Source organism: Manis javanica, chromosome 2 (assembly GCF_040802235.1).
Source record: "Manis javanica isolate MJ-LG chromosome 2, MJ_LKY, whole genome shotgun sequence".
In the NCBI taxonomy this organism is placed as follows: Eukaryota; Metazoa; Chordata; class Mammalia; order Pholidota; family Manidae; genus Manis; species Manis javanica.
The window spans coordinates 165,484,000-165,495,261 of NC_133157.1; the positions used below are offsets into that span (position 1 = coordinate 165,484,000).

Here is an 11,262-nt window from a genome sequence, read left to right on the forward strand (position 1 = left end):
TCATCAGGTGCTATAAATACTATAAAATGTGATTTTAAAATAGTTCTTAAAATAAGACTGTCAGGAGTACAAAGGTAAATGTGCTCTCCACTTCTAATTTCTGCAACTTGTGAAACAATATTTAAATGCCATAAGGGCATGAAATTTCCAGCTATTTATCAACAGCATAGATGATACCAAGTACTGTGACCCTCAGTTATTTTGCTTTTGAGCCATGCTGTTCTAAGTCCACATAATCACAATTACCCAACCCTTGAAACATACTATTTTCTTGATGGGGAATTACCAAGAATATGCTTGTCTCTCTAAGAATTTCAGACTTTATGAGTATTTCTGAAATTTCCAATATGATACATTAAGAGTTGGAAAATATACATAATGGTTTCTTATTTTGTCTTTATCCTTTTTTCATTGTCTTTTACAGAAGGTGAAGAAGATGGACAGCGAAATTCGACAGAGCAAAGTGGGGAAGCCCAGGGGGAAGCAGCAAAATCTGAAAGCTAACACCCCACTTTGATCTTCAACAGCATCTGACAATGTCTCAAATCTCTAGGCCTGGCTGGAATACATTTGTTTCCAAGAGTAAAAAGGGGAAAAAGAAAATGGTTGTGTTGCATTGTAGGAAACTGTTCGTTATCATGTTAAAAATGGGGGCAGAGGCTGTGGGTGCAGACAGACTTTTCTCTACCTCTGTCATTAGCAATGGTTGACAGCATGTGGCTTGTGTTTGGATGTCATTTTTGTATGGGTCCTTTCACTTGACCATATGATGAAATGCTTGCAGAAAGTAGCACCGACCTAGATGACGATTCTTCCTGTAGCATCTGGCCCTTCACAATGTCAGAGGATTTAATTGTGTCTATTTGCAATGGGTTGGTTGAGCCCCAGAGTTTAAATATCTCTGGTCCAAGTATTTACCCAGTAAAAGAACCATCCAGAAAGCACTGTTTTTGGCATCATGTATTTGTGTGTCCCTGCTGTGTTATTTACAGTTTTATATTGTACAATATAGATGCTCAGCACTGCCCCTTTCTCTGATTGCTTATGAAAAACAAAAATGATGTACATTACTGTGAATTTTTATACCACTCATTTTTAAAAGGGCTGCCTTTTTTTCCATCTCCATGGGGTGATGGTGTACACAGGATAGAACACACTTTCTTTTTAACTCAGTCTTCCCCCTTGATTCACTGTTGATTAATTAAGTCAGATTAATTAATCAAGACTCCTTTGCTTTATTACACAGACATTAAAAAATATCCATTAATGTGAATATTACCTGAATTCGGTCTGTTTGGTGTCTACACAGGCCAGAATTCAATCTGCAAATTTTGTTTTATTTCAAAATAGATAATTTTTCCCAACAAATATTTTATTTTAAATTAGGAGGATTTGGGATAATTGGGAAGGTGGGAAAGAAAGCCAAGATAATACAAAGAATTGGAAATATTTAGTTCTTAAATGGGATCAAATTTCTCATAATGTTGTATGCTACTATTTAAATTTAGAGGAGCTGCAAAAGATGAAAAATAATTTCTCCATGTAATCATGTGGACACCAATCACAAAAGTGATCCCTTGTGTTGTGTTTTTCATGTCTTTTTCAGCCCTATCAAATCTACGTTATTAAGCACTTTTTAATGTTTGTAAACTTTACTAATAATTAGTGTGAATTGCTTTCTGATACAATAATAATCATTAGAAGCTGACAAAATCCTCATTAATAATGTTGATGGCCTCTGCTGTGTTTTGACATCATAATTCTTATGTGGAAAGTTGCTGTGTAATCCCTCTGGTCAGTATTACTAAGTCATTTATCAGTGGTAATAAGGAACCAGTAATATGCCAGTGGGTTATGAATCACTGGAAAAATAGCAGACTATAGGAAAAACCCATACAATAAAGAGCCCACTTAACTGTCCTTGAGGTTTAGATATAGTACCGTGAAGGTAATCTCTGTGGACAGACCAGGTACACAGACCTCCTTTGTAGTTGCATACAGGGTGGAAGGTAAGTCTGCTCTCATCTCCCTTTACAGTTCATTTCAAATGAGTGGGATAAGGGCATGGGTACCACTTGGTCCTTGATCATATATTACTAGAAAAAAACGTTAACAAAATGAATCTCAGAAAATAGAAAGAGGAAAGATTAAATTTTAGAGGACTTCTTTCTATCTAACCAATAGGGCCCAAAATATCCACTTAAAATTTAAACAAATGCACTTCTTAATAGACTTACAAGTGGCAAAAGAAGTTCTTAACACTATTTTAGACAACCTCTGGTGGTCTGTTTAAATCCATAAAATCACTTTTTCAATATCCTCATTTACTATCTCCATAGCTTTGTAAAGTTCTGAGTAAAGTTCTTTTCTCCTTAAAACTGTGGAATTCCAAACTGATTTTATGTGGTTTATAAAGTTTAGAACTAGTGCTGAGTATATGTGGAGGATTTAATATCCCTGTGTGATATACTATTATTATGCATGTGATGTCATGCTTGTCTTTGAATATATAATAGTGCTAAATTGCAAAGTCATATGGAGCTTTTGAATTATTTTTGACCTCTTACTGCTACTTTGTCTGCTATATTCAAACCCAGAGGGATTCTCAAGCTGGAAGATAAAAATATACTTTCCAAAATGTCCACATCTTACAAATGTTGCTCAGCAAAAGTTCACAGTATCTTCCAAGTTTTATTGTAATATCTTTTACTTGCAAGTCAATATTACATATGGAACTTAATTTTTAAGGAGAGAAGAAAAGGGCAGAAAACTAAGGCACTGATTTGATAATAAGCACTGAATGCCTATCAACCAACTGACCTTATGCTAATCACTTCCCAACACAGAGTCTCCCATTTAACCCTGGAACAGTTTCATTAAAGAGGTAGCATTACCTCATCTCACAGATTAGGAAATTAAGGCTCAATAAAGTATAAGTTTTCCAAGTTTAAAAGGCTAATAAATGATAAACTTAAGATTTGAACCTATCCTTGTTTTCAAGGAGATTTCTACTGCACATGCCATAAGACTAAAGCCAATTTCAGAGCATGTTTATCTGTAAGGGAACATTTAGAGATAAACTGGTTCAGCCTCCGTTTTTAGAGAAAGAAACTGAGTCCCAGAAAGGAGAATTGCCTTTCCCAAGATTACCCAGATAAGTAGTGACACAGATGTCACTATATCATAGAAAGTACACTTTAGAAAAAAATTCAATTAGAATTATTTTGTATGTTGTATTTCCCAAAAGATATTTTTCTGGCATGTAGTAAATTTAGCATAGTTCAGATATTTTATGTTCCATGCTTCTCATTTTGTTTAATTAACTTAAAATAAGACACTCTCTTTTTCTACTCAATTGCAACGAGTGTGAACTTGTCACATTTACATTTTATTAGTTGTAAGTATCCTATGCCAATACATTGTTATCATGAATTCATAAAAATGTTTTTCCAATAGGTAACAGTCAGCCTTCAATTTTAGGCAATACTCCCAGAACTGCGCACTGTAAATGCCCTACACTTGAGTCTTATGCAGATACAGTGGAAAAGCACTATTTTATGAGGTGAATAATTCTGTTCTTTCTCTCCAGAGAAGCAATAATGGGTAAGGAAATATAACTGATGGGCATCAAAACTTCTGAGTAAAGTAAGTCTGTACTAATAGGGAGAAAATGTAGAGTCATCAAGTGATAACAGGAGAGGCTCCATGATTTATGATGTCTTAAGAGGCACTAAATTGCTCTTTAAAGTGGCAGTCTCTGAAGTCATTCGTGAGCTTGTATGACTTTTGTATTTAGCAATGTTGCATGCTCACATAATTGATATTAAAAGTAATACATTTTTCTGAAATGTACACAGTCTATTAAGAGTATTTATTGAATACACATTATGTAGTTGATGTTCAAGAAAGCGCTATGGGTGATAAAGGAGAAATCCAAAGCCTCACCCATCCTGTGGTGGACTTACTAGTATTCCAGCCTCACTTTTTCCTGGCTTTGACTCCAGCAATTTTCACCTCCATTCCACTCTGGTAGCCCACTTTCTGGACTTCATCACTTACCACAGCCAACTCTTAAATCATAAATCCCAATTATCACTCCTCCTGTGGTTTTTGCTCATCTTCAGGGCAGTGATTTTTCAATCAGAAGGAAGACAGGTGTTTATCAGAATCCTCTGCAAGTTTTTTACAACACTCCCTCCTCTCCGGGTACACACACAGATACATTCACACACAAACACTCTCTTCTCTTTGAAAACACTCTCTATGCTACTTCGGTGTCTTTTTTTCCTCCCACCCTCACCCCCACAACTTGAGCGCCATTGATGTAGAAGATGTGCAAGGTTTGCAAATGCATTTTCCCTGTTAACTCCTGAAAAACTTTAAAATGAGTCAATAACAACATGGAGTGCTCACAGACATCCATGGTTTTACTATTTTAAGGGTAACATCTTGGGGTAGAGGAGTAAACAGAGTTTACCTTCTCTTATCTTGGTGTTCCTCTCTTTTCATCATATGTTTACCACATACAGTCAGTGAAGACCAAGCAGAAACTAACGTGGGACTCAAGAGAAAGAAGCATCACATAGCATTCAGCCTGAGTCCAAGGAAGGTCTTAAGCTGAAGGGGCAAAAGAGGATGTACATATTTAAGTTCATCTTACTCAGGTCATAATGAGAAGACACTACATGGGATATGGGGACAAAATACTTACCAGTGCAACAAGCTTATGTTACCTCTGGTGAACTTCTTCTCAGATATTATTTACATCTGTCTAGTCCAGGATATGGGGAATTGGGATTCTGGCTACCTCTCATTATAAAGTTTAAATTAACAAACCTATCTGACTATAACCCACTTTCTAAGTTGCACCACATCTATTTACAGATCATATCAAGACAGATGTTTCCCCAGCATCCTTCCTTATCTTTCTGCCATCTTGCCTTTGGAATAACTGTAAAACATTTATAACAATGCTTATTCATTGCCTGCAACCTCAGTTTAGACATAAATGCTGTACAGCTTTTTTTTTTTACGTCTCCAGGGACAAAGGACATTTCCACCTTCATCTAAAATTTGTTCCTTCATCTGAGATTTTTAAACCATTTTCCTTCTGATGTTAAGAGGAAGTATGTTAATTATCCAGTCCTCATTTCTTCATAGGAGTGGTTGCCACAAATATAGGCACTAACCTAGACACTGGCCATTCAGAGATGGGCAAGATTATCTTGTACTTCATAGTTCTGTGTTCCATTTTACTCTGGGATGACTTGCCAGTACCAACACTAGCTCCTCCCAACTACAGCCACATACAAACAAAAATACTCAACTTCTTTGTATCCAGTCCCACTCTAGTTCTTCGAATTAGCTCTAAACAAATCAATTCCTGTTGTCAAATATAATGGATACATATAACTTATGTGTGTTTTATTAGCCTACCTTGTGGCATTTAATCCTGTTCACCTGGTTTATTGGATAGCATAATGTGAATTTCCTAAAAGCATCTTAAAGTTCAACATTCCAGCACCAAATCCAGTGTAGGACCCTATTCCCAAACCTGCTGTTCTTCATATGGTCTAGATCTCATATAATGGTAGCATGGGTTTCCCAGCAACCTTAAATAAAAATTTTTACAATTCTCTTAACTCTTCTCCTTCCAGTTTGTTTTCCGGTCCATTAATTCTTAACTATTTATGAAAACATCCCACTTCTTTTTGTCTGCACTGTAACCTTTCTGCCATCACTTACCTAATATAAGGCAGTAACCTGTTCACCAGGACCTGCCTCCTCCAGCACTCTTTCTATCCATCTTGCAACTAGTTGTATCTTTCTAATAAGTTTGATTGTGTCATTCCCCTAATTTAAAAAAATCCTTAAATTTAGCCAGACAAAACTTTTTGATATAAATGTCACATTTTATTTTTATATTCACTCTGCTTTGTTAGCTGTTTTCCTGTTCCTAAGATGTTCTTCATGCTTGTCAGCAAATTATCATTGATCCTTTCAGACTACACCCCACTTCACCCTTTTCTTTAGAGCCTTTTGACTTGCATCCACATTCCCAAGTCCTACGCTAGGGAAATAAGCTGTTCTGTATTCCCCTAACACTTGATCTGCAAATATATCTCACTAGATCATAGTTATTACATGTGTCTCTCTCCAACCAGAATGTTGAGCTCTTTAAGAGAAGTAGCCCTCTTTTATGCATCTTTACATCCTCACTGTTAAGTATTAATATTTGTAAATGAATGTCCACCCTCCTGAAGCCCTCAGTATAGCAGAGACAGAATTTACACACAGATTGGGGAAAAATGCAACTCAGAGATAAAGCAAACAGTTGAAAATAGTGAAGGCTGCATAATATTGAATTACAGAAGATAAAAATGATTTATATCGATTTTTTCTCATTTTTGCAATAGAATAATTTTAAATTTGATTCTCAAACTGTATGCTGGACATTAATACAAACACAAAGATATGATGTGACTTACAGAGATGAGATATCCAACAGAATAATGTATAAATAAATGAGCAAATCTTGGTTAAGCCATCCAACTAAACAGTGACCCTGGTAAAGGTATTTCTTGGCAATCTGTAGTATGAATTACCTTCCAGTTGCTGGAATTGGGAATAGCTAAAAGAAGGAGGCTATTTCTTAATCTTCTGGTATAAGCAAAATATTCGTCAGAGAGGAAGGTTTCTGAGGAGACTTTTGTGGTCCTGGAAGGGGACACTGGCGTTTCCAAGAATATGCTTTGTAGAAATATACTCCAAAATACTCTAACAGCCTAAAGAAATGGCAGTTCCAATGGAATATGATGAACTTCAAAATGGCAGGAATTCATTGAAAAGAAGGGGAAAATAATACAAAGGGACTAAGAAACACATTTTTATATACTCAAGAAGAAAGGACACTGATACATATGAATGGAACCTTACAGTTTTTTTCCTGAATATTGTATCCTTGGGAAAACACAGGAAAATAGTAGCAATCAAATTAACACTGAAAATCTAACAGGACTAAAGAAGTATTGTGTACTCTTGACTCTGAAACTAAGAAATAAGAATGGCCAAAGTAGTGACATAAGTCACTCCTAACAGAACACGTTTGCACTTTGGCTGCCATGATTCAGTTTACACATTTCACTTGAGAAGGATGGTGTGACTATTATTACTTTTGTGTTGAATTAAGTTTTCTTTTATCCCACACATTCTTTGGAATCCATCAAACAATACATAGCCGTGAATTTTAAGAGCAAGAGGTTATGTAAAAATAGCTATAGCTAGGAAGTGACAACTTAAAACAGAAACTACCTCCCAAGATGGCCCTAAATAAAATATAGTAAATCATCAAATTTATTTAGGAAATATTTATTGAGCATTTAATAAGTTTAAGTCTCTGTGTTAGGTGCAGTAAAGAGTGAAATTTTTTAAAAGGTCACAAAATCTGTGACCAATGGGAACTGAAATACGTGGTAGCAATGATAGCTTTTCTATCAGTATTCCCAGCCTTGCCCATCACCACTCCATCCCTCATTATCAGGAATTTTTCCACAATTCCTCTGTGTAATGAGAATTATTTTTTACACAGCTGATTCCTGGGCCTTTGTGACAGAATTGGGAGAACAGATCTAGAAGTTAGAATGATAAGAGGAAAAAATATTTTTTTCATGAAGAATCAATACGAGAGTTATTCTTTGTTGGGGATAAACCAAGTTATGATTGAAGCAGACAATTTTTTCAAGCTAACATGTTTAAGACAATTTGCATAATAAAGAGCTAAGATTGGAGGATTAGAAAAGAAATGAAACGGGTTTCTAAAAGAAAGTTTTTGAGAGTTAACAAGAGAGTTCAATGAGGAAATAAAGTAACTTGGGAAGGAGAAACAGCATTTTCATAGGTTGTGAACTAGACTTTCTTTAATGTTCTTAAAGAGATACATGTAAATATTGGGAATACCTGTCAATTTACTGGTTTTTTAAATGAGACTTTTTTGACTGTGACCCCACTTAAAGATAGGGCCACATGAGACCCTGTGGTTTATTAAAGCATACTCATTTAATAGTAATAGTAAGACAAGTACATATATATCTACAATAAATGTCTGAATATGAGGAGCAATGATAGATGAATATGGAACATCTCTTGTAGATTCTGTGGGGTAAATATCACTCAAAGGAAAGATTAGGGAGAAGGATGCACTGAAATGATTTTTTGAGATTATTTCATGAAGAAAGATTACACATTCTACACGGGGAAGAAATTACATAAACTGAGGTACACAGGTAAGAAAATACAGATCTACATATATTTTAAATAATCCAAGTTAGCTAGAGCACAGTATGTGTGTTAAGTCTGAAGTGAGACCCTGGGACAGGTGGAGGAATAGAAATCTGAAACCCTAAGGAGGAGGATCTAGAAGCCCCAGAAGCTGATAAAAGTCACTGAGGGCTCAAGGGTGTGCCTCACATAGCTCAGCAGGAGCTGGCAAATCAGCTTCACAGGATCACTCAGTGGGACAAGTGTAGGCATCAGTGCATGCCCCAGGCACAAGACACTGAGATACAGATGGAGTCCAAGCCAGGGGGACTAACCTAAAAACAAAAGAATTCTGAAAGTGACACTTAAGTTTTTGAAGGTAGGCTAAAGACTTTGGGATGAAAGTAGACATAAGGACCTATTCCAAGGTAAAGAGTCCAGCAGCTGTAAAAGCCAAATGTCAGGGAAGATGGGAAGCGGCAGAAATGCATACGACCCAGGCATAGGGAAGATCTGCCTGATGAAGCAATGGCTGCTGTCCTTTATCCATGCTTTCCACCCTTGCCCTGATGCACTCCTCACTTTTTAAAGGTACCATCCTTCTCTGCTGAAAACATGCAGTGCAAGTTAAAGAGAAAAGGGTTTTTTTTATATAGCACCATAGGAAAGGAACAAACTCCTTGGCCTTTTCTCAGGGTAATGACTATCAGGTTCTGAACATGTATTGGATGCTTGATTATATTACCTCTATTTCTCACTCATACTCTGAAATATGAGTAACTTATCTCTTTATAAATGAGCAACTTAAGGCATAGAGCGGTTAAGTGGCTTGTCCAAGGCCATGATGTTTTTGTGTTGCAATGCCAGGACTGAAACCTATGTCCATCTTCTGTGATGATAACACCTGTGCTCTTTTACTACACCAGGGCTGCTCAAGAGAACAATGATACAAGTCAAACATGTAATTTTACATCTTCTAGTAACCACATTAAAATAAAAAGCAGTAAAATAACCCAACAGATCTAAAATACTGCCATTAATATATAATCAATACAAAAATGATGATTTATTCTTTTTTTGTTTTGCACTGTCTGTTTTGCACATATTTCAATTCATAAAATGAACGCACTCAGGCAACCAGCATCCAGATCAAGGATCAGAATATTGTAACGACCTAGAAGCCCCTGTCAGGTTCACTTCTGGTTAACACCTCCTGCAAAGGGCTTCATCCCCTGAGACTGATAAAATGGTGAATCTCTGTCTGCTCTTACAGAGAAAGCCCTAAAGCTCAGCCCAGAACTATCACCTAATATATTAATGTCCATTGCAGGCTGCTCTTCTACAGGGTTCTATTCTCAGTTTTCCCAAGTCAATCTGCAGCTCCAGAAATAATAAACCACATGCCAACCTAACCATCTTATAGAGAATCTCCACCTGAGAAAACACAGGTACTTCAAACCACTATATCCTGTGGTCCACGCAAGTCCAATCTCCATTCAGCCCTGAACCTCTGGCTGTCTTCATTCAGCCCTTCTTAGCTGCATGATCCCAGGGAATTAGTCTTCTCCCTACCACTCCTGGAGGATCCACCTATTTTCTCACCTGTGTTTCACCTTCATTATCAACAGATCAAATGGATAAGAACTTTTTGAATCCTGTAAACAGTTTTCTATTTCCTGCTGAACAGGCTTTACTGTACGTCCCAGGCTTACACCTTTACCTAACTCCCCCAACCTTTTGCTCCAGCCCTCCTCATGACCACACAGGGCCTCTGGTCCTATAAATGCAATTATTTGGAAACAGTTTTGTTTTTCCTATTGGTCCTTTACCTTCCTCAGATTCAAGTGATTTAACATACATTCTAAGAAAATTCAAACTTTGTGTCTTCAATAACTGTTCCTTCATTGACTTAAGCAGGAGAAAACATCAATTAAGACATTTTGAAACTCTAACCAGCCTAAGGCAAACATAAAAGTGGATTGAATCCTGGTGTCTCATGCTACAGTAGTCCTGAGTAAACAACTTCTCAATGAATTTAATACCCAGCAATATTAGGCCTGTCATTTGTTAGAACTACAATTGCTTCACAGTGTTGGTTTTTTTCCCTGCTCTCAGAACAGTGTCTTGTTGTTCTTCCAGCCCATGCAAGAATATTTTGAATGAGTCTGACTATGCAAAGACAGCATTTGCAGCTGAAAATAGGAAAACATTACCATCTGTTCTCTCTCTTCATGGTTCAATCTGACAATATCCTCACACAGCTGTCTTCCTCCTTGACTCCATCCTACTTGCCCCACCTGCCTCATTTCACCAGTGTCCCACTTGAGCTTCTGAACTGACATTATGTCTCTCCACACTTCCCTCCTCCTACTGACATATCACTACTTCCCTCCATTTTATTGCTTCATGGTTCTTATAACCCTCAAGAATACCAAATCAATTCCTTTCCTTCTCCATCCTCAATCTCAAGCTTTTTGCTCAATCCCTCTACGTGGCACTTTGCAATCTACTCAACTATGACTGACATTGTGTTGGAGAAAGAAAAAAAAAGGGAAGGAGCTCCATAACTAAGCTTCTAAAATCAAGCTAAACTTTACTTAAAGTATGTAAATAATGCCTAATTAGGGAGCAAAAGGACAAAAGGGAAAGTAAAGGGGAAAAATGTATAAAGAACATGGGTAGCAAGAATAATTTTCTCCTCTATCACTACTAATTGCCACTAAGCCATTTATCAACTATGGGAAAAGTGGTAGAGGAGACCAAGTACCACGAACTGCTACCACCACCAGAAGTCAGAACTTCAACAAATTCCACAAATATCAAAGAGATGCCTTGATTTTTCATCTGTCCATTCAGTGAAACTCCAAGTGACTGATAATCTTAGGAAATACTTAGAAAATATACTTAGGAGAAACTGATTTTAGTAGTGTGGGCTCAGAACTCAGAGCCCTTACTAACCTACTGAAGTTAAATAAATAAATCCCAATTTACTTAGTATCAGTATCA

General features: G+C 36.8%; 1 protein-coding gene across 2 annotated transcripts in view; it reads left to right on the forward strand.

Annotated features, from left to right (window-relative positions):
• PKIA (cAMP-dependent protein kinase inhibitor alpha) overlaps positions 1-1,024 on the forward strand; it is a 90,107-nt gene extending 89,083 nt beyond the window's left edge. For both annotated transcript variants that reach the window (XM_036998259.2, XM_017663320.3), the window contains one exon: positions 425-1,024. In XM_036998259.2, the coding sequence (XP_036854154.2) occupies positions 425-504 (80 nt within the window). In that variant the 3' untranslated portion in view covers positions 505-1,024. The remainder of the gene's footprint in view (positions 1-424) is intronic.
• Positions 1,025-11,262: the final 10,238 nt, after the last annotated feature.